This window comes from Solanum dulcamara, chromosome 1 (genome assembly GCF_947179165.1).
Source record: "Solanum dulcamara chromosome 1, daSolDulc1.2, whole genome shotgun sequence".
Classification (NCBI taxonomy): domain Eukaryota; kingdom Viridiplantae; phylum Streptophyta; class Magnoliopsida; order Solanales; family Solanaceae; genus Solanum; species Solanum dulcamara.
The window spans coordinates 74,715,933-74,741,038 of record NC_077237.1 but is presented as its reverse complement, the minus strand read 5'-3'; the positions used below and the strand labels follow the sequence as shown (position 1 = coordinate 74,741,038).

The window sequence follows — 25,106 nt, the reverse complement described above, 5'->3', positions numbered from 1 at the left end:
TACCTTGAAATAATTACATATTGTCTCATTAATTTATAATTTCATACCATATTTCAAGTCACATACACACACAACTCCTTCAAATTCCCCCCTCTTTCTTCTCTCTCCCCCTCACTCTCTCTCTCTCTCTCTCTACACACAATACACTGATGATTGTCTCAATCAATGCATATTTTGATACTAGATACATGTATCTTTGATATCAGATACATTCTGAAATATAAATACATAAAGAAAGAGGAAAGAGGCAAGCAAGAGAGTCAACATATATCTTTTGATACTAGATTCATGTATATGTGCAGATAATAGGGAGATAGGGAAGCAAGAAAGGGAGAGAGGCAAGCAAGAGAGTAGAGCGATATCCCAAATACATGCAAATATAATTTAGATACGATGTATCTAGAACATATTGAATGCGAAAGAAAAAGTGGAATCCGTACTGTTTGCTCTTTATTTTTCTCCTAAAGGAGTGCACTTCCGCTCTTCGCTTTCCTTTAAAGGAAATCTCTGCAGCACAAATTACGTTCCATAGCATAAATATGTGAAGGAAACATCCAAGTTTCACGAATCTGACACATTTATATACTTGGATTGTCTAAAAAACGAGGACAGAACAGTACCCTTGGATAATAAAATGAGAGATGTTGCAACGCATTCACCAGACAGATGACTTCCAAAACTCGTATTAAAGAAAAGGTTTTTCTAGTAAACACAAGTTGAGCAACTTGGAAATTGTTTTGTCTATATAAATTTAGATTTAACATTATATAAATAGACCAACATCTACCAGGATTTGTTACGTTAAGTTTGTGAAAATCATTTTTGCAGCAATTTCAGGGAAGGACCAATAACAAAAAATGGATATCTTAGAACAAAAGCACTTTTATCCAAGGATGTAGTCGGTTGTAATAGTCTATATTGCCTGAATCCACCATTCAGTAAGTCTGAAAAGGTCTCCCACTGAATTTCCAAGGCAGCTCATGTGCAACTCAATGCTAAATGTAATAAATTACACTCGAAGTAAAAGTAACAGAATAATCATGTATAATGTGACCAACTCAAATACATCAGTGTCCAATATGTGAAACCAACCCAACGATAGGCTTAAATCACATGGGAACAACACGGGCCTTGTACACGCAAATATAAGCCATATGCCAATCACCTGAAACCAAATAAGGCACTTTTATCAATAAACTGACAAAGAGATCAATACATTAAGGCTGCACAAACAACTAAATATACCGTCTGGTTTGTATCTTTGATGTTACGAGAACAGATAGGCATGCCAGGCATAGCAAATTTACCAATGGGCTATTAATAAACAACTGATTTGACTTACCTCCCCCTGATAGTTTAGTGATGTCCTCTTCTCGCTGCGGGATTGGATTGTCATCATCGAATTGAACCCACTTTCCTGTTTACAATGAAAGTTCCAACATATTGTATCAGATAGTAGTCCAAAAGCAATGGTTACAAGAACAAAATCTATTCCCAGTTAAACTGACCGTTTTCTTGCTTGACCCATGCAACATAATGCCCTGAGTCGGCACTTCTTCCCTTGTGAGTCAGCACAGCTACCAAATCATATATTCCAGTCAACTGGTGTTCCTTCTCAGGCAGAACACCTGAAATGGAGTTTTATTCAATTGGAGCATTATTTGAAGGAAAAAAAATTAATCACTGCAACCCTTCATTCATAACTGAATTCCAAAATTGAGCTATTAGACTAGCTTCCCTTCTATATTTGAAACAATGAACTGTTGATAAAAAGTGATCATTCACAACTACTGCACCCCAATCTGGAACTAGTGAGTCACTCACATAAAATCCTCTATATTTCTGATGCTCCATTTGGGCCTACTTCATTTCAATACTCAGAAATTCGTCTTTTAAGAAAGTTACAGGGTTATATAATGCTAGAACATCTCACAATTTCTACACACAAACAAATGTATAAACATATTAAAGGACTCCAAGAAAACACCAATTTAGCAGAAGTAAACCAACAGAGCTAAACCTAAGGACTTTCATTGTTCTATAAATTCAAAGGTGTCCCCCCCTTCCAGAAACTTGTGAAAACGTCATCAGGCATCAAGGGGGACATAGTAATTTAAAAAGGAATAAATCTGATCCAGTTAATAATCTCTATTGGATCCCAAAATTATCAACAGAAAGTCACTTGCTCGGAATCAAAAACATTGATAATGACCTTGCAAAAAGAAGTTTCCATACCCAAGGCTGAACGTCATCGTCATAAGAACCCCAAAAACTAATGGAAACTCTAATATTACTGCTGAATTATAACCGACAATTAGCGAATAGAGTTCTCTTCAAAGCAAAAACAAAAAGGCTATGTGAGTTGGAAGAGATCATGAAAATGATTTCTCCCCTAAATAATACAATTTTAACGCCAGCCATTTTTACCAATTAAAATACAGCAACACCATATGCTTATTATGTCATCAATTATAAGAGAAAGGAAGTGTTTCTGCTACCTTCTGGGGATGTAGATTTAGATGCTTCTCCACTTCCACTGGATGATTCCTGTATAAACAATAGAACAGAAAAAGAAGCAAGGCAAAATTACGTTTAGGCATAGTAAGTATCCCATTTCAACCACCTAGTAAAGTCCGCCATAAATGGGCACCAAAGGTACCCCCCTTTAGCCCCTTGAGTTACTCCTACAGTAGAAGGATCAATTTTATACCTCAGCCTCGGTCATTTTAGTGTCGCTGTCAGTTGAGACTGAAGTTTTGGAACTGGTTTTTAAACCAGCCTTCTTACCTTCTGCATCCCTCAAAACCTAGCAGCAAATTTAGAGTCATGTGACTACACAGCAAGAGAAAGAAAGGGCCCAAGAGGATCTTTCCTCATTTCTTAGAGACAAATGATCAATAATGGGCAAGAGAAAATACCTGGCGAGGACCTTCAAGTTTCTTGCGAAGGTTATCCGAACAAAGATCATATACATCCAACGACAATGGGTAATCCACTTTCTGATGGCACAGACATAGTTTAAGATTACCGTTTCTTATATCTTAGAGCAATGAGCAATCCAATACATGCAGAAACTTATATTACTAAAGAGAGCAAGAACTGTTGAGTTTTAATAAGGAGACATGACTATTGTTTGAAGCGTTAAAAAATTTTAGTTTCCTAAATTATCACTCTTTTTCGAAGTGCTTCCTACATTATCATTTGAGTTCCTGATATATCTAAAATCAATCATGTACCATTTATAAATCCTTGTTGTCACATAATTACTAGCCCTGGGTGGAAATGGAAGGGACCATTCTATACTTGTGCACAAAGGTGTATGTGTGGTCTAGGTTGGATACGAGTGGGAATAATACAAACCTTAATTAATGCATCCTCTATTATCTTTCTCCCAAAAAAGAGTTGGTCATAACTCATCCCAGCCAATATTGGCTAAAAATGGTTGTGATCTCTTCTCCAATGCATTATTCTTTTCCTTTTTTTGACATGTCCCACATTCAATGAATCTTAACCACAAGGACTATCATTTTCCTGAAAGCGTTACTTGAAGAAGATTTTTAGCTTTTTATTAGTTATAAACAACTGACCCTAAGGCTCGATGCACCCACTACTAAGAAAAGGAGAGACATTAAAAAAACTACCATCGGGTGAGACTCCATGCTTAATTATAGAACTCTCTCCATTTCACTTTATGTGACCCCGTTTCACTAAGCACAGGGTTTCAACAAAGAAAAAATGACTTTTGAAACTTGTGGTCTTAAATATGATACAACATTTGTGTATATAAGACTTGTGAAACTTGCCGTTTTGAACATGCCATAACATATGTGAGGCTATAAAAACTTGTCATTAAGCCCCCAAGGGTGTGGGGCCTAATGGTTGAGAACCATGAGGTCTTAGGTTCAAACTATAACAACTTAACCTCTTTTTGAGTATTTATGAGTCGTTGTATGATTTGAGGCTTCATAAGGGTTCATCTAATGTTTTTGGATTTTTTGACATGCTCGGGTTAAGACCCAAGGAGCTTGGGGTGTCTGGGCGCTATAGGTTAACAAAGCCATGGGAAGGGCCGCACTCCAATGGGTGTGATGTAGATAGCCTACCCTAAATGCAAGCATTAGTGGCTTCTTCCACGGCTAGAACTCGTGAACTATCGGTCAAGCGGGGACAACTTTAGCGTTACTCCATAGGTTATTAGCTATAACTTCGACGCCATAGGTTGTTAGTTGAATTTCATTATTTGTTAGTGCCTTCTTTGCAATCGCGAAGGCACCAATTGCGAACACGTAGCACATGGGGAATGGGCATCACGTGGAATAGGGGGTCGTGACCGCGAAGGCTAAGTTAGGTCAACCCCGGGTCAAGCCTTCTTAGTGACCACGAAGGCATTGACCGAGATTGCGTAGGTCTAGGAACATTATGCATCATGAACGCGAGCCCTCTTGCCACCATAGAGATGGTGATAAAAGGCACGTAGCAGCATAAAAATTTCTACTCAAATTCAGCAACAAGGTTAAGTGGAAAACGTGAGATTTTAGGCAAAGCTCTAAATTTTGGGTCGCAAACGGGTGGAGATTCAACCCCAAATTTATGGTAATGATTCCTAGCATTGAATCTAAGATGATGCTTAACTTTAGTTGAATTTGAAACCATAGCTTGTAGGTATTGCATTGATGCAATGAATTTCCAATTTTGAACCATTGACCCGAGGGGCAAGTTTGAGTTGACCAAGAATTGACTTTTACCCCTAGACATCCTAAATTATGGAATTTAATTCCCTTAAGACTAACTTGACCCATTATTCATGATTTTAAATTGATTGAGGCCATTGAAGATTGTTTGAGCGAAGATCAACATTGAAGAAAGGTTTCAACTCTTAGTTTGCTGGTCTTTCCTTAAAGAAGGTCATGTTTTGCTTGTATGCATTCAAATCATCTAGTTTGAAGTATCTAGACTTGACCGGGACGGTCCTAATAGGTGTTTTCACAGGATTTGATGTGTCTAGCAGTTCTTTATATGATTTGATATTGTTTAATTGTTTAGCATGCTTTAATTTTATGTTGCTTGGACTCTTCCAAAAATGTCGATGGGTGCGTGCCAGATCCTTCAAAAATAGTACAGTCATAGCTTAAGCTCAACATTTTTGGAGAGTTCAGTTTTATCATTCAATTAGCTTTAAGAAGTTATTTATGTTTTCTTGTAATATTTGTTAGCTATAATAGTGGCACCAACAGACTGGGCACGGTGTATGCCGGTAAGTGCATCGTGTGGGTTGAGCTTGAGTGGCGTCCTCGTGGCATCACTATGAGGTTGAGCTTGAGTGGGCATACTCATGGCACCACAATGGGTGTTGAGCCTTGAGCCTAGGTATGCGTACCCTTGTCCCCACAGTAAGTTTGAGCTTAAGCTATGACTCATGGCACCATTACATATTAGCAATTTTTTTTAATAAATGTGGAGTCTAGGCCAGCTTGCACACCTCGACTAATTCCATAAGATACATGTCACCTCCCACCAACAACAGTAATAGATATTAGGTAACTCTATCCGTCAAGGCTAGGACAGATGGAAAGAAATCACTTAGTGTTTTTGTCTCTACTGGAATTTGAACTTGAGAACTCATGATTTTCAACGCACCTCATTGACCATTGAGCCACACCTTTGGGTGCCTCAAATTAGAAGTTGTACATCATGTTTTTCCTTATATGTATTCATGATTTATGTTCAATTCCTTTACTTATATTTCATATCAATACTTGTACTACTATGATGAGGTGACTGTAGGCACTACTAGCGTTTTATAAAGACTGGCCCGAAGGGTAGGCTAGGACAGCAAGTCGCTGATTTTTGTTGGGTCTTTTGGACTCATAGTTACTACATGTCGCAAGTACAGTAAGCGAGGATCCGGTTGTTGACCAATGACTCTAGTTGTCGGTCCTAGTTAGTTCAAGTGAGCCACCATTAGACCGCGGAGGCAACTTCACCTCCCACCTTTTATGTCAAAATGTTTCCTTTTATCGAGCAGCATCTCGAATCAATTGTATTCAGATCTTAGTGCTTGGGATTATATGGGCTAACAATCTCTACTTTGTATTTTGTTTTCTATTATTTTAATTAAGATAGTTTTAGTCATACCTTTCTTCTCTTTTACTACGATATGTGCATGTTGTGGCTTAGAGGGTTCGCCTAATGTGTAGTGGCTTATTCGATGCCCTGTCGTAGTCTAGATCTGATTTGGTCGTCAAAAATTCTAATGAAGACAAAAAATACTAGGTGATTTCATCTCATTTGTTCAAGCATTGGTGGATAGAGTTACTTGATTGCTTTGTTGGTGGGATATAGCAATTACCCCATGGAATTACTCAAGATACGCACAAGTTGACCAGACATCAAAGAAATATCAAAAGAAAAAAAAACTTCTTAAGAGAAAGACCACCAGATGAGACTCCATGCTCAAATATAGTACTCCCTTTGTTTATTTTATGTGACTCTGTTTGACTAGGCATAGAATTTAAGAAAAGATGACTTTTGAAACATGTGGTCTTTAAATATTCCATAACTTCATGTAGCTATATATAACTTCTACAACTTGTAGTTTTAACTATGTCATAATATATGTGAAACTGTAAAAGCTTGTCATTAAGCACCCAAGTGTAGCCTAATGATCCATGAAGTGAGTTGAGAACCATGAGGTTTCGGGTTCAAATCCCTAACGGAGACAAAAACCACTAAGTGAATTCTTCCCATCCGTTCAAACATTAGAGGACACCCGATACCTTTGCTAGTGAATACAAGGTGGCCCAGCACCAAAGTTATCAAAAAAACAAAAAATCATTAACTATAAAATAGGAAGTTATAAGTTAAGTTGTTTCCAAATTCAAAAAGGGACATTCTTATGGAACAGACTAAAAAGGTAATAGAGTCACAAACTTCACCAAGTGGAATAAATTTATGTTGGGCATAAAGTAAAAAAAAAACATTACCTTCCTATCAACCTTTAAAGAGTAAAGATACAAGGAAGTACATCACAATACATTTTATTTTTTTGAAAATGGTAATGTTGTATTCTTCAGCATTAAGGATATGCTGGTGACCTTCCGAAAATATAAAGGAACAAAAGAAAAGAAAAAATATACTTACAAGGATCCTAATAATTCCACAATCTGCTTTGTTTCCTCTAAACCTTTCTCTTTACACCAAAAATAAAAAGATACAATACAATTCCATTTAACCTTCTAAATGGAATTGGACATATCTTCAAAGTTTCTACTATTTCTTTCTTTTCAAACTGTCCACCAAATGCAATGTGGAATTATCCTCCACCATTCCTTTTGGCTCTCCCCCTCTTCTTATCCAAGAGCTCAACAAGTCTGCAGTATGCTCGGGCATGGTCCAATTTGTCTTTGTGAGACTAAGGAAGATGGCCCAAATTTGTGTTGTAAAATTGCAATGCAAGAATAGATGTTTGTTGGTCCCCTCTACCTTCCCACATAATGAACACCAAGATACTATAATCTTTCCTTTTCTCTTCAACACTTCATGTGTCAGACAAGCCCTTCTAGAAACCAACCATGTAAAGCATTTATTTTTGCATTGCAACTTTACAACACAAATTTGGGCCATCTTCCTTAGTCTCACAAAGACAAATTGAACCATGCCCGAGCATACTGCAGACTTGTTGAGCTCTTGGATAAGAAGAGGAGGAGAGCCAGAAAGCATGGTGAAGGATAATTCCACATTGCATTTGGTGGGCGGTTTGGAAAGAAAGAAATAGTAGAAACTTTAAAGATATGTCCAATTCCATTCAGAAGGTTAAATGGAATTGTATTGTATCTTTTTATTGTTGGTGTAAAGAGAAAGGTTCAGAGGAAATAGAGCAGATTGTGGAATTATTAGGATCCTTGTAAGTATTTTTTTTTCTGTTCTTTTCTTTGGTTCCGCTCTGTTTTCTAAAGGTCAATATGCTGAAGAATACAGCATTACCATTATCAAAAAAAAATGTATTGCGATGTACTTCCTTGTATCTTCACTCTTTAAATGGTTGATAGGAAAGTGATGCGATGTACATCGCAATACATGCATACAAAAGGTCGGGCCATATAAGAATTCATATAGAGAAAAACGTGGAACCTAACAAACCTGCTTTCCTTTTCACCTACAGTTTTGGAATACGTTAGGATCCCCCACCCACCATGAGTTACCCATGTTCAACCCAACATCCCGAATATAAGATATCTACAACACCCAGTAGAACTACTTAATAGACCCCAGAACTTATGGCAATGGGTGGTTTATAAAATAGATGAATTTCTAGGAAGAAGCTCTACAGATCTTGTGTCAATACAAAAGAAAAATAAGAGCATATCCATTCCTGACCAGAACTCTATTCCACAAGTAATATCCCACTAGAATAACAAATGCATTAATATCACATCTTTGTCTTATTTCTTATTTCTAGTTGCTGAAATGTAGTCATTGAAGCATAAAAACTCCTCTGTGTAATTATTTCCAAGTTACGCCTACTCCAATATCAAAACAGAAACTTAAGAGAGGTTTCAGTTATTTTCTATTGGAAGGTCATTATAATCAAGGCTCCCACACCTACACCACACAAACAAGTCTAAAGTTAAAATATACAGCTCGGAATTGACAATCCAGATAGTAGACAAGACTTGGGAAAAAGGGGTAGCCCGGTACACTAAGCTCCCGCTATGCGCAGGGTTCGGATAAGGGCTCGACCACAAGGGTCTATTGTACGCAGTCTTACCTTGCATTTCTGTCAGAGGTTGTTTCCAAGGCTTGAACCCGTGACCTCCTGGTCACATGGCAACAACTTTACCAGTTACTCTAAAGCTTCCCTTCATAGTAGACAAGACTTGAAAGAACTTAAATGTGACAGAGCCGGTCACCCTCACATAACAAAGTAAAACATGGAACTTCCTTTCCCTAGTTTATGCCATGGTAAATGATCTTTTCCCTCTTCCACCTACTTGTTGATTATTTTCAAGGAGACCAACTATCTGAACAATGTGAAACAGAAGAGGAGCAAGTCAACATACCCGTAAAATCTTTGCCTTTTGATTTGATTCCCTTTTCCAGAAAAACCGGACGAACTGAATGGTCAAGTATCTATTCATCAAAAGAGAAGAAAATAGTAAAATCATGAGAAGACTGCCCTATACACAGTCAATAATCAGCGCTAATGGTAAAGAAAAATTCCAGAAAAGTGTGAGCACGAAAAGAGCCCACAAGAAAGGAGAATGTGAAAGAAAGTGATGCTAGAAATGAGGAGAACTACTTCAACACATCAAAAGACATTTTTATTATGTGAGGAACATGGATTCAGATAGTCAACAGATCATACATAAGTCTCTACATGCAATGGAATTTAATCAAGCCAGCTCATACCTTGGCAAGCCATTGATTCGGGAGTCCTTCACATAAACTGCACTGCGTCCAAGTGAAGGAGACGCCTTCTCCAGTTCTGATTTCAGACCCTGTTCAGTAAAGCAATGAGCATATGAGTGCAATCAAATCATTTCAGAGGGATAAATACCAGATTTCCACTATAAACATCATCGAAGATTGGTAGCACCAACTTAAACAAAATCTCCAAAGCATCTTTTCCCACCCTAGAGCATTCTGAGTTGGCATGGTACTGAATTTTGCTCTCCTCAATGGCTCAGCCCATACCTGACGTGAAACAATTGCATGAACCTCAACGCGTAGGCCCCACAACTGATAAGAGGTCATGAAAAATTCAATAGACAAAGACCCCACCCCTGAAGTACATGTGGAGGCTCTAAGGCATCCTATATGAGACTTTCTCCATCCAACCAACCATTTCAGGACTAACCATTAGCTATCCTTACCGGTTACAGCTACCAAATAAATTTTTATGAATTAGATAAGGCATCTTTCACTTGGGGACTGTGCTCTCTTTCAAGTTGAATGAATACCACATTGGCACAATGGAAGAAGTTGAAACAGAACTTAGCAGTAATATGAAACACTAGGGAATAAACAGGACAGGAGTTAGAAATTAGAGCATACAAAGAAGGAAAGAACCAAACTTACACGTTTCAAACCCTCATGTAAATGGTTCACTTCCTGCGAAATGTGGCATTTAAGGGAATAGACGGTTTCTGTTTCTGTGCTTTCTTCACCACTTTCAGCACAATGAATCCTGGTCCATATCAGTGCCATAAGAATAAGAGACAGAGTCAAGTCATTTTCTTCGGTATCCAGCACAATTAATATCACATATGAAGCATAGGTGCAGAGTGGCCTCTGCACACACCAAAATCTTGATCAAAAAGAGTAAAGACACCACAAGTTAACTACGAAACCTAAACAGCTTCCGCACTAACTGAAATAAAATTTTGTATATGAGTTAGATGATTGGGATCTTTCCCAACTTCACTGCAGTGGGTTAGGGCCTGGCAAGAAATATTAGCCCATAGGTCTAGGCTACAGAAGAAAAGAATAGCTTACTGAAAATACCCTTGAATCGTATAGACCAGCCAGACCTTTAATTATTATTAAAAAAATACAAGTTTATTTTTGAAAAGGTAACATTTGTATATATTGACTAAAACAGTACATAGGTGGTACTGAAAACCATATTTACAATCATAGCAAAAAAAACAAGAAAACCTGATCCAAAATCCTAACACGAGCCTACGATATCTGTGATAGAATCAGTGTCTTCTTGGTATATGTGTGAACCAGAAGAAAAAGAGTCCCACACAATTCAGTTTGATCTTATGTGTTTCATTGTTGCTGTCTTCAAAACACCTAGAGTTCCTTTCTTTCTATATTGCCCAACAGATGCAACCTACATCTGGGACAATCCTCCATCTATCTCTTTCAACAGCTCCTATTCCAGCCTCTTCCCAGCTATAAAGCAAATGAGTAATCTTGCTTGGCATTACCCAAGCAATTCCTCTAAGATTAACGAATGTCCTCCACAGCTGGACTGTTATCTTACAATAAAAAAAAAATGACCGACTGTCTCAGCCTCTTCACCACATAAATAGCATCTAGAGCAGAGAGAGATCTTCCTCCTCTTGATATTTTCTTGAGCCAAAACAGCTTCCTTTGCCAGTACCAAGTTAAATATGCAACTTTATAAGGTATCTTCACTCTCCATATATGCTTCCATGGCCAATGATGGATCTGTTGATTACCTTGGTTCAAAAACTTGTAGGCAGAGCCCACAGTGTTGTCAAAGGCGCGCTTTAAGCTCACTTAAGCCCTGAAGCGAGGCTCAAAATGTGTTTAGCGCTTCGCCTCACTTTATGTGTGCTTCAGTGTGGCCATCAAGGTTCTAAGGCAAAATTTTCCTTTCCAATGAGCCTCTTTGGAAGAAGTGACACTAAACAATTGATATTTCACTTTATCATACCTTTTTTTCAATTTCTTTGGTCATATAGTTGTCATTCATGTTTATAATTACTGGTCTTGGACTAAACATATATATTTGTATCGTTTTCTCCCTTTGCGCCTTTTTCATTAAAGCCCACACTTTATTTGCACTCTGCGCTTAAAGCCCCAATGGACCTTAGAGATTTTTTGCGCTTTTCGCCGTTGATAATACTGGAGCCCACCTTATACATGCCTCTGCTATCTTCTTTCCACCATAATTTACTTACTCCTTCCTGTGTGCCTTTGACCTCTTCCAGCTTGCCAAAGAACATAGTAAGTGTATCTATTTCCCAATCATTTATATTCCTCTTAAATTGGAAGTTCCACCCTTGAGGGGTCCATAATGCATCAATTTTCTTCTGTTGATGAACTATTAGCCCATGAATGTCGGGGAAAAGATCTTTTAGACTTCCAGCACCAACCATTTGTCCCCCCAAAAGGAAGTGTTGCACCCATTGTACACTTTTATGATTGTGTGATTCCTCATAAAAGGCCTAAGTATCCTTACAGACTTCCACAGGCTAACTCCATTAGGAGAAGACACCTCCTTAGTCACCCATTTGTTCTCCTCACCATACTTTGCTTTGATGATACTACCCCAGTAGGACTGAGGAGTTTGTGAGTACCTCCACAACCATTTCAATCTAAGAGCCTTACTCTAAGACTTTAGATTTTCTAATGCCCAGTCCACCATGTTTTTATCCCATAAGAACCTTGTCCAATTCAACTAGGTGGAATACTTTCTTGTCCTTATTTCCTTGCCAAAAGAAATCTCTTCTGAGCTTGTCTAGCCTTTGAATAATCTCATCTGGAATGAGGAAGATAGACATTATAAATGTTGGGAGTGCATCCAAAAACTGAGTTTATGAAAGTGATTGTACCTCCTAGTGACAGTTAATTTCCAACTAGTTAATTTCCTTTCACACTTCTCAATCACTGTGTTCCAATTATTCTTGGACTTTGCTTTGGCACCTTAAGGCATCCCTAGATAAGTGGTAAGCAATTTGCCCACTTTTCCACCCAGAATCGTAGTCAAAATCTCCATATTAGGTACTGCATTGATTTGGTATGAGAGGCTTACTTCCATGTTGGCATTTGAGTTTTTAGCCACCTCAAAACCTTTGAGACATTCGTTGGTTCTAACTACCTTAATCATGTTGCTCATACCCTCCATAGCTATGATAAAAAGGAAAGGGTATATATCAACCTGACTTAGACCTCTTTGAGCAGGAAATCATTTCCTTCAGTTGATCCATTGATAAGAATGGAAAACTTGACTGTTGAGATACAGTATCTAACCCATCTAATCCACTTCCCACAAAAAACCATACATGAGAGCATCTTAAATATGAATTCCCAATTGACATAATCATATGTCATTTCAATGTCAAGCTTACACAATATTCCTGGCTTCTCCTGCTTAATTCTAGAGTCCACAACTTCATTAGCTATTAAAACAACATCCATTATTTGTCTTTCTTCCGTGAAAATCATCTGTTGAAAATCCACCAGCTTGCTAATAACCCTTTTCATCCTCTCCATTAGGATGAACAACTGATCAAAATAGCATCTCATCACTCAATTATCTAATTATCTCCCGTCAATAATTGTAAAATCGTCTTTAATATATATCACTTGGTTTAAGTCCTTATTTCTCCTCTCTCAAGTGTGCTAGTTTATACATTAGATAATGTTGGGGAAATACAATCAAAAACAATCTGTTAGCTGTCGATATATCTTTTACGCCACCAACCACAGTCTGCAGCGTCTTTCACTACATCAGCTCTGTTTTTGCATCTGTTCCATAGCAGAGATCATTGTTAAGATCTACTCATGCTTCTTCTTATGAAAATCATATAAGATCTCTCATCCTTGTTGGCATACAAGTGCTATTGAACACAGTCCAGGGAAAGCATCCACAAATAGTGATAGTGATCCACCACATGACTTGAGTCTCCACTAAATCTATTTCCTCCCCTTGCTTTCCATTTGACCTCCTTTCCAATGTGACTTGGAATGCTCAATGACAACCTCTCAATTGTATTGGTTGGCTCTGACACACCTATCTTGGTTTTAGGAAAATCCTAGCGCGTAGCAATTTGCTAAGGGCCAAGACTTACTATGTACTTGTCGAGGCATTGGAATTTGACCAACATTTGCTTATCGAAAGATTTAAGCAAAATTGTAGAAAGTGTAGTAAAGTCAAGATTTGGCTCCCTAAAGACACCGAGGTAGGCAAGGAATTGAAGTATCTTTCTCATTTTCTCCACTTCTTGTGTCCCTAGTTTATTTTACAAGTCATCTAAGACTTCACCTCGAGCTTTGTTAATAGCCTTCCTAGTTTCCCTCTTAGCCCTCTTATACTATTCAAAATTTCTCCATTCTCATCTTTTCTCGAGGAATATAGAAAATTAATTGTATGCCTTAAAACGTTTTATCCAATATTTCATTACTCCTTGAGGAGAAGGTTCGATGTTTACACTACATAGCCCAAAAGAACAGCAGGCCAATGACTGCCAGTTTTAGACTGTTGATTCCTTTATGAGGACTGCAAACTAGAAACAATCTCAATTTTAACCTTTTCAGTCAACAATAGCACTATAGTGCACTTAACTAACAGTAGGAGTAACTAAAATCAGTTAAAATCAACATGATTTTTAGCTTTAAGTTCCAATGCAACTTAAGTAATTCATCTCGTATTGTCAACTACATGACGCACAATGCCTGATAAAAGTTGAGGATGTTTATTCTCATTAGAATTGCTCAAGAAGATAATCAGAATAAAAAACATCCTAGAACCACTAGCTGCATTCCTTCTAATCTCAATACACATACACCAGTAAGTTCACCTGCCTCTTCTTATATTTAGGTGCATAACTAATTCCATGAACAGAAAAGGTCAGAAAATAACTGGAGCCAACTTTAATATCAAAAACTAATGTCTGAACACATTCCCGTTAAATAGAAGGTAAACAACATCTGAATGCAGATATACCTGTTATCAAACTCAATACCGAAGAGAGCCTTCACAATATCCGGACCTTCACTGCAAGTATCAAGATGAAGTGCAATCACAATCATGATATAAAGAACAATGTACACGTAAGATGGTTTGTTTTCACGTTTTTCAAAAAAAAAAGGGTGAGCCATATGTCCCAACCTGAAGCAAGCAAAACAACTAGCGAAATAAAACATGGAAATTATCAAAAATGGGACTTTTATCTGCAAGAAATATCCAGAGAGGAGATATAGTACCTCGAACTCGGTGATTTAAGAGACTGGGAAAGGGTGTAAAGTAGTTGGGTCCAACATTCTTCGGCATCCTGTGATTATCCAGGAAGTGTCAGTAGGACCACTATATAGCAATTGGAATGGTGGTAAGCTTTTTTTAAAATGATAAGGAAGCATTGGGGTAGGTTTAGGTATTTTGGAACCTGTTGCATGAAAGCTCCATTGCTCTGCTGGCCAAATTGAGGATATTTCTTCCGCAAAACCTGTGGCATAAACATAATCAAATGCTAGTAGAAGAGCAGCTAACATGGAGAAAACACAAAAACAGCGAACAGATGAACATTAGCCACCTATAATTCTCGTATAAATTCAAGTAACCAGGGCAAGAATAAGTGACGCACATTGCACAAAACTCTGATCAAGTAGATAACAGAGCCCCCCACCACCACCACCACTTTAATTATTCTAGTCACATCCAACCAAGATACTTTATATTTGCACACAAAAGTCATGAAAAAATGTATCAAGTTCAAGTGTTCAACCCCAATGCACGTAAAACTTAGGTCTGTTAACCGGGGTTTATCGGGCAAATAGTGTCTACTCAGCATGCATAACCTCCTGAAGTATAAAACTTTGTCCGAAATCCAAACACATCTTGCAAGGTTACAAAGTCATAACCAAAGAAGAAATCAGGAAAATTAATAAAGAAAATAATATAAGTACCATCCAGAATTGCATTGGTGCCACTGGCTTCACATTTTTATCAAGGTCATTAAATAGATCTCTTGTTGCAACTGTCAAGAGATGAGATGAGTGATCCAAATCATTGCTTTTACCCAGCTGATTATACCTAGCAAGAAGAATAAATAAGCTCAAAATCTCAGGCACACGAGAATTCCAACTAATCATGTATGAAAAGCATGTGAGAGATCATTTTTTATTGGAGTGTTTTCAAAAGCCTGATATTTTGTACTTAGTAGGAGCCAATTTGATCTTATTGTCTTCTTGGAAATGGTAAGATTTTATTAAAGAACTAATCAACACTAAGAGAGTGCAGTAATATATACAGTGTACAGCAATGGCCCCAAAAAGTCCTTGGAGGAAATATATGAATTCTATGGGGAAAAAAAAAATATATATATATATACGAATTCTAAAACAGATTCTGCCTCATCTCAAATTTCTGTTTACACCAACAAAAAATAGGCAAAATACAGTTAAAATTAATTTTCTAAGCTGAGTTGGCACTGTCTTCAAAACATCTCAAATTTCTCATTGTCCAAATTATACACCATATACAAATAGGGATGATAGATTTTTGATCTTATTGTCATGTCATATTCAGGGGGAAATTCAACTGCTTCGGAATTTTAAATTGATTCAAACCAGATTAAACTGGGATTGATTTAATTCAAAGGAGCATGTACCACAAAACCAGTCCACATTTAAATAGGGGAGGCTGGATCAGTGCTATTTCTTGAGCTACGGTTAGATAGGCATTATTTCCCCAAATTTTTCTCTAGTAACTACTGGTTTTTCCACATTTTCTTTGTAAATACATACTCTTTAGGTGTGATGCCATACAACATAAATTACATTAAACAATTGGGATTTAGTGATTTGACTAACATCATTATAAACAGTAACATATTGATTATTTATAACTATTAGCAAAATTAGGAATTAAGGATAAGATGCAAATAGATAAATTACCTAATCAAAGAAAGTGCAAAAGAATCAAACTAGACCTAAATTTTTTCTGATCCAGAAGTAAAAATGACCATATTGAATCTGATCGAGTTTTAAGAACTCGAGCCTAAAGCAAAAGACTCCCAAAAAAGGGGTAAATGCACCCAAGGGTGTCGTCTAGTGGTCAATGAAGTGGGTGCAGACCTTAATGATCAAGGTTCAAATCCTAGCCGAGACAAAAACACTCAATGATTTCTTCTCATTTTCCCAAGCCTTGGTAGACAGAGCTACCAAACATGTACTACTCGGAGGTAGACAGTACAGGTAGAAACTACACAATCTGGACCGAGCACCACCATTATCAAAAGGGGAAAAAAGGTAGAGTGCAAGAAGGAAATGCTCACTCAGTCAGAGCAGACTTCAATTCCGGAACTGAATGCAAGCACTGCACTGTGGAGTTCATGTAGCAAGTGTTTCCAAGATTAAATAATCCAGCAGAATGACCCTGGAGCAAACAAAATTATAAGAACACTCATCACTCAGTTAAGGGTTAAAGGATAGAATTATTATAAAAAACAGCAGTTCTCATACAAAATGTGCAAATGAAGAAATCATGCATATGATCACAACTAGGAATCCCCCAAATTACTTGTGCTGGCGGAACTGGAACAGAGAATTACATATTAGCAAGACTTAATTGCATTTAGAGAAGTTGGACAAAGCAACGTTATTCAATGGCGGGTCTACATGCAAAAAGGTAGGTGCTTAAGCATCCATTATCTTTGATCCACACACATATAACTTAAACAGGAAACTAGTAAAAAATTACACAGAGTTACTAAGCCCCTCTGTAAAAATGGCAATGGGTGCACAGGTTAAAGAAGTGGATGGCAGAAAATATTACCACTGCTTTTGAAAACTAAAATGAACAAAACAAGTTCTGCAAAAGTTCTACCTATGAATCAAATAGTGTATATCTGCTGGTATAAATATGCCACAAGACAGACTATGCAACAATAAACATCAAGATCTATGCATCTCTAAAATTGTATATTTGATACAACGAGAGCTGTGTAAAGAAAACTTACTACATTAACCACTTGCTCTTCTTCAGGCATATCTTCAACAAAAATAGGGCCCTTCTCAGGGGCCTTCACAATTTCATCTGCAGTTCCCATCATCATCAGCCTTTGACCCTAGAAATACACATGCTTCTTAATAGCTGACACTTCATTGCATAGAAAATAGAGAGATGCAATGAGAACCCATGTACCTCTTTTACTCCTACTTTAGACCAGTCAGCGTCATCCTAAATAACCGTAAAAATCATCGAAGAGTTACCAACAAAATAAACAAGCCAAGCATTACATGCAGAGAATTTCAGCATTCCTCAAAACACAAATGACTTTTGTGCTTCATCTGCAGAGTGAATAGGGTATAGCAAACAAAGAGCAGCACTAAAATTTAATACCTTCAGTAAACCACCTTTGACCATTATCTTTTGCCTTTCAGGTGGTACCCCTGTTAGATCATACAGCTGGCATTTGAAAACATATGGAGGTTGGCTAGTGTCAATTTCCACGGCAGGATAGACTTCTTTTTGCCACTTTACACTTACTGCAACCAAACACCAGATTTACAAGGAGAAAATTAGAGCCTTTTTAGTCCAAGTGCACAATCAAAAAGAGAACGAGAAACAGGTTTCTGAATGGGAGGAAAACAGTTTCCTCCACAGAGTTGCTCGTGAAACACAACTAGTTACTCCATCTGTTTCAATTTGTTTGACCTACTTTCCTTTTTAGTCAGTGTCAAATAGAATGACCTTTTATCTTTTTAGCAACTCTTTAATTCCAACTTTCCACATGGCATGTTTAACACAACAAGATTAAAGGGCATTTTAATACTTTGACATATCTTTAATTTAAGACAACAAGACCACAAGATTAAAAAGTCTCCTTTATTTTCTTAAACTCCGTGTCAAGTCAATATAGGCCAAACAAATTGAAACGGAGGGAGTAATAAATTTTCAAACGGAAACTGGCTTCCTAACAGCTCTTTCAGTTTGATATCCTAGACCGGATAAGTTTGACCTAAACAACTTTATCCTCACCAAGTTATACTTGAGATTACAAGAACCAAAAAAAAATTACAAGTACAAGAACCACTAAAGATAGCAAGAATAATGCCCTGAAAGCTTCAATAGACTTCAAGAATATTTATGTTGCATTGAAGGAAGCAAACAAAGCATCTTCCTTTTTCCCCTTTGAGAAGTTCAAACAACACTTGACTAGTCATTTTGAAAAATGGAAACAAGAGTGAAGGTACAATTAGTTTTTGATAAATGATGTGTCTTAAATTAGTTACAGTTAGGAGTCTACAATCTAGTAGGCTAATGTGAGAAAATACTGCACATCAAAAAGTACAGTTTCTATCTTAAGATACTGATCACTTGTCTATATACTATGCATGAGTAATGTTACTCTGTATGGTAGTGAAGAGTGAGTCCATTATACTTTTGTTTTTCTCCAATACTCCTACAAAAAATCCCAAATAAACATCAACACCATAGCCATAGGGGTGCTGTCTGAACGAACCACCAAGAATTAAACATAACAAACATTAAACTATTACAATGATGATACCTAACTGAAACACCAACAGTATTTCTCAAACATCAATTATCTTACCCAAAATATAAAAAATCTGCTCCTAGAAAAAAAAAATGATGTTTGAAACTTAACACCATCAGACTGCTCCAATGTTTGGATAACTGTAATTTTTTCTTTTTGCATTGCGAGTAAAAATAGAGATTTTTTTTATACAAAATATATTTGGAAAACACTCTCAAACCTTTACTTCAAAATATAGTTCTTATCAAAAAAAAAAAACTTTTTGCCAAAGAAAAAGAAAACTCAAAACAATCACCAACTTGAAAAGTTCTAGCATGCTCTGAAAAAAGAAAAAAGAGGCCACCTTTATATTCTAACCCTAGACAAACCATTAAGAAAATCAATCAGATAGGCCTGTATAAGCTCCACCACCATCTCTACAGGCTCTTATACTCGAGATTATCAATCAATCAACTACACCTCAATCTAACACTAGTTGGAATCAGCTACGTAATAGTCCACAATATTCAGGTCCATTTCATTGCAAATACAAAATAATTCGAGTTTTTAACACAAATTAGGATCTATTAAACTAGAAGTTCAGATTATGAATACAAGTTTCACCAATAATACAAACCAAATCATGAATAACGAATCTCTGCGTTGGAAAATCGACAGCTAATCGTCAATTTTCCCATCAATGTGGCATTATAGTTGAAATTCAAAGTATAGTAAACTGATATGAAGAAGTTATGGCGGAAGTTCTGACCTGTCACCATGGTTATCGGAGCTTCGGCGTTGGCAGGATCGGGACTCGACAGAGGTTTCTCGCTCGTACCCTCTGTTTGGAATTTGGCCTATGTTATGTTTGCTTGTAGAGAAGGGCAAATGCTACCGAAGAGTTAAATTTATACTCGTAACTCCTATAGGAAAGCCCTCCGATATTCGGAGATACTATCAACTATGAAAATGTAAAAATAGTTACATGAATTATAAATTTTTGGAAAAAAATAGTTTTTGTTCACAAAATAAAAAGTAATATTTGAAAATTAAGATCGTATTTGACTAGGGGTGGACGTTCGGTTCGATTTTGCTAAAGTTCGATTCGATTCTTCGGTATTCGGTTTTGAAAAAGTATACACCATATTCCAAACCAAACTAGATCGGTTCGGTTCAATTTTTTTAACTTCGATTCGATTTATTTTGGTATTTTTAAAATAATTTTTCAATATAATTAACTATGATTATTCTATATATGGCTTACTCATTAGTCAAAAGAAGAGATTTATTGAGTCCAAGCGTGACATTTATATTGCTTAGGTGAAATTTATCGGATACTTACTAGAAGTACAATATTATTAAACTACTTTGACTATGTTTTTGTTCCAAATTAGTTATATAAGTAATCTATATTTTTTTCACTTTATTCAAATAATTTCAATATTTCATAGAGTAATTTGAAATATACAAAGACTAGAAATATAAGTACTAAAACTCAAAAATGAAAAACTGGTCTTTTGTAATGAAAGCAAGAAAATTCATTGGGTGAAAAGAGCGATGGAGAGTGAAGAGTGACGAGTGAGTGAAGTCTGAAGGCAGAGGGTCTACGGGGTGAGCAATGAGCACTAAATTTCGTTTAATTTAGGGCTCTAAAATTTGGGGCAAATTTAAAATGGGTCATTGGGTTGGGTAAAAATTAAAATATTTTGGATCAAAATATATAATTAATATAATTTAAAATATTATTTTAAATTTATTTAATAAAATTTTGGTTCTTTGGTGCACCGTGGTTTCTTGACTCTTACACCGAATACCGAACCGAAGAACCAAAATTTTCAAAAAAATAAAAAGAACCGCCGCCAAAAAATCAAATTAGTTCGGTTCGATTCGATTTTTCGATATTTATGTCCACTTCTATTTTTGACTATGAATAAAAATTAAAGTTGGCTTTAAATTTTTGTGAATGATTTAGAGTGAATAAATAAAAATAACTTTTTGATATTTTCAAATTTTAAAAAATTCTGAAATTTAGCTTGAAGTTGAATTTCAGAAATTTGCAGATCTTTATGGCCATATATAGTTTTTGAAATTCAGCTCCGGGAAAGAAAATTATAGGCAAAACACTTATTAATACGTTTCAATCTGAATACGTATTTGAATATAAAATATACATTAAAAATTTTGATATTTGAATTTTAATGCACGTCTAAATATTAATATGCATTTTCTTGATTTGAATATTAAATGATTAAAAATTATTTATTTTTAAAATTTAAATATGCATATGAAATTACACTATATCAATAAAATATAAATTATAAATTTTTCATTTCAGCTAAATAAATTTATTTGTTGATAAAAAATATATTTTGAATATCTACATTTGATGAAAATTTTGAACTATCAGATTTACAAATAAAATTATAAATCAACATAAAAAAAATTAATATAACAAGATAACAAGATTTTTTTAAAGAATTCAACATGAGTTAATCTTTTAATTATAAGAATCAATCAGCTAAGCAAAATTTTAAATAATTAACTAAAAAAATAATTATATCAAATTCAAACGCTTAAACACAATAAAAATATTTCAAATAATGAAAATATAAAACTCATAAATACTTTCTCTTTTTGTATTAATTGAAGTCGAAGTGCAAGTTTTTGACGCATACTATGCATTATTTGTAAATTTTCACCTGATCAAATATATTTAACAATGTTATATATTAAAAAAAACATTCAAACTAAAAAGATAAAGTTTCTAGTTTTTTTCTCACAAATGGGGCAACAACAACAAAAATACAGTAGCAAAATTGGAAAAAAAAAATTACGACTATAATAAGATTGAGCATATTTCCATCACAGCATGGAGGATTAATTATGGATTAATGATTAAAAAAAAACGTAACTTCTATTATGATATAAGTGGATGTCCTTTTCTTACGTGGGCCCACTTAAAGTGGTCAAGTTGCCCACTAGTTTTTTTTCTTTTCTCTTGCTTATTTCTGGCTATATATTGCTAGTTTTTGGCAATGAAAAACATATCCACAGATACGAAAAAATTCTCTCTAGTTTCTCCTTTTCTATTACTCTCTTTTTCTTATTAATTTGCTAAATTAGTTTATTTCACGTTATCAGCACGAGCCTCCATCACTTTGAGCTATTTTAAGAAGATAACAAGAGGGTAAGAATTTTATTTTCTTAAAATGTCTAATATCTCTAAACATGAATTTGTTGCTCTGGATATATATGGAAAGGGCTACTCATCATGGACATTAGATGCCGAAATACACTTAGAATCGATGGGTCTGACAGACACCATCAAAGATGACAATATAACGTCTAGTCAAGACCGTATTAAAGCCATGATATTTCTCCGTCACTATCTTGATGAGGTGTTAAAATTACAGTATGTCACATTAAAAGACCCCCTTAAACTGTGGAAGAATCTAAAAGAAAGATATGACCACCAGAAATTGGTCATCCTTCCACATGCACGTCATGATTGGCTTAATGTGAGATTAATTGATTTTAAAAATATAACTAAATATAATTCTTTTTTGTTTAGAATTATAGCACAGTTAAATTTATGCAGAGAAGAAATCAATAAGCAAGACAAACTTGTAAAAACATACTCCACATTTTTACCCGCGAATATGCTCCCGTAGCAACAATATCGCGAAAATGGTTTTAAAAAATATTCTGAATTACTTTCTCACCTTTTTATTGTTGAAAGCCACAATGAACTGTTGATGAAAAATCATGATAGTGGGCCTGTTGGTTCTTTGCCACTCCCTGAAGTGAAACAGATAAATTATAACCAACGAGAAAGAGGTCATGACTCCAGTCGTGATCATGGTCGTGATCGAAGAAGAAATTATAATCATAATGCTCGGCTGGCACTTAGAAATGATCAGCAATATAAAAAGAAGAGTGAAAAGTCAGAAGTTATACCAAAGAAAAATTCAGAAATTATATGTCATAGATGTGGAGGTATGGACACTGGTCACGGACCTATCGGTCATCAAAATGTCTGGTTCAGCTATATCAGACATCTTTGAAGAGAGCAGAAAATAATACAGAGATAAATTTTATCTCTGAAGATAATATTGAGCCTATGCATCTGGATGTAGCTGATTTCTTTAATTTTTCAAAAGAAAATATGAATATTGATAAGCCTAATAATATTTAAATAGTTTCCTTTTATTTGTCTGTACTAAATAATATGTTTGTATTTTTCTAATCCATGTAAATAAATAAAATTCGTATAATGATTCATGTTTTAATTATAATATTTACTTTATTTCTTTTTGACAAAAAATATGGATATGCATCAAATTTTATTTGGATCAATGATCAATCACGAGAATATTTGTGTAATTGATAGTGGAACAACTCATGCCATTTTTAAAGACGAGAAATATTTTTCCAACTTGCTTAAAAAAAGTAAATGTTACTACAATTTCTGGTAATTCGAAAATGATTGAATGCTCCGAAAGAGCTACTATTTTCTGCCTAAGGGGACAAAGATTGTTATAGAAGATGCACTATTCTCTTCTAAATCTCCAAGAAACTTGTTAAGTTTTAAAGATATTCGCAGAAATTGATATCATGTTGAGACACTAAATAGAATGAATATTGAATACTTGATATAACCAAGAGTGTCTCAGGCTAAAAAGATATTTTGGAAAAATTATCAACTTTGTCGTCTAACCTATATTATGCAAAAATTAGTGTCATTGAAGTACATTTGATAGTAAACCAAAAGTTTACTGATTTAAATTCATTTGTGTTATGTCATGATCGAACATGTCATTCTGAATCAATAATGATGAGACGAATTCTTGAAATTCAACTGGACATCCGTTAAAGAACCTTAAGATTCTTACAAATGATGAATTTTCATGTGCTGCTTGTTATCAAGGCAAATTAATTGCCAGACCATCGACCCTGAAGGTTGGAATCGAATCTTCTAGCTTTTTAGAGTGTAAATATGGAGATATGTGTGGACTTATTCATCCACCTAGTGGATTATTTAGATATTTTATGGTCCTAATTGATGCATCATCTAGATGGTCTCATGCGTGCCTTTTATCATCTGGCAACCTGACATTTGCGAAGTTATTAGCACAAATACTAAGATTAAGGGTGCAATTTCCAGATTATCCAATTAAGGTTATTCGCCTTGATAATGCTGGAGAATTTACATCCCAAACTTTTGATGATTTTTGCTTATCAATTGAGATAAAAATTAAACATCTTGTTGCTCATGTTCATATCCAAAATGGCATTGCAAAGTTATTTATTAAGCACCTACAATTGATAGCACGACCCCTACTAATGAAAACAAAATTTTTAATTATTGTTTGGGGTCATGCTATCTTACATGCAGCAACAGTTATATGTCTTAGACCAACAAATTATAATAAATACTCTTCGTCATTATTAGTATTTGGTCATGAGATAAATATAGCCCATCTAAGAATTTTTGGTTGTACGGTATATGTGCCTGTAACACCACCACAACGTACAAAGATGGGACCTCAACGAAGGTTGGGCATATATGTTGGATTTAATTCACCCTCCATAATTCGCTACCTTGAACCATTAACAAGAGACTTATTTACTGGTCGATTTGTAGATTATCAGTTTGATGAAACAACTTTTCCGCAATTAAGGAGAGAGAAAAAAGAACCCCAAAAAAATTGCATAGAAAATTTCATCACTATCTCGTTTTGATCCACGTACCCGCACATGTGAGTAGGGGATCCAAAAGATCATCCACTTACAGAAAATAGCAAATCAAATGTCAGATGCATTTATTGATTTGAAACGGATAATTAAGTCACATATTCCTGCAGTGAATATGTCTATTCGGATTGATGTCCTAAATGGATCATCTAATAGTATTATAGCTTCTGAATCCCAAACATGCCTGAAGTGAGGTAGATCATTGGGTTCATAGGATAAAAATTCTAGAAAGAGAAGCATGAGGAATAATAAAAATGATACTACAAAAGAACCTTCTAAAAAAGATCAAGATTTGTGTAATCCTGATATTCCTGAAGAAATCAGTGAACCCGAGACTCAAGTGAATGAAAAACCTTCAATAAGTTCTACTAGTGATGAGATAAATTTAGATCGATC

At 35.5% G+C, this 25,106-nt stretch overlaps 1 protein-coding gene across 1 annotated transcript; it reads right to left on the bottom strand.

Moving 5' to 3' along the window:
- Positions 1-896: 896 nt before the first annotated feature.
- LOC129900526 (ubiquitin carboxyl-terminal hydrolase 6-like) lies at positions 897-19,870 on the bottom strand. The gene is made up of 18 exons (XM_055975554.1): positions 19,726-19,870; positions 17,819-17,964; positions 17,621-17,656; positions 17,436-17,543; positions 16,752-16,852; positions 15,382-15,508; positions 14,862-14,921; positions 14,683-14,750; positions 14,423-14,473; positions 10,078-10,186; positions 9,409-9,497; positions 9,060-9,129; positions 2,919-2,999; positions 2,711-2,806; positions 2,499-2,547; positions 1,509-1,628; positions 1,343-1,417; positions 897-1,165 (listed from the first exon to the last, which is right to left on the bottom strand). The coding sequence occupies exons 1-18, from the start codon at positions 19,733-19,735 to the stop codon at positions 1,110-1,112; spliced, it is 1,452 nt and encodes a 483-aa protein (XP_055831529.1). The 5' UTR covers positions 19,736-19,870; the 3' UTR covers positions 897-1,109.
- Positions 19,871-25,106: the final 5,236 nt, after the last annotated feature.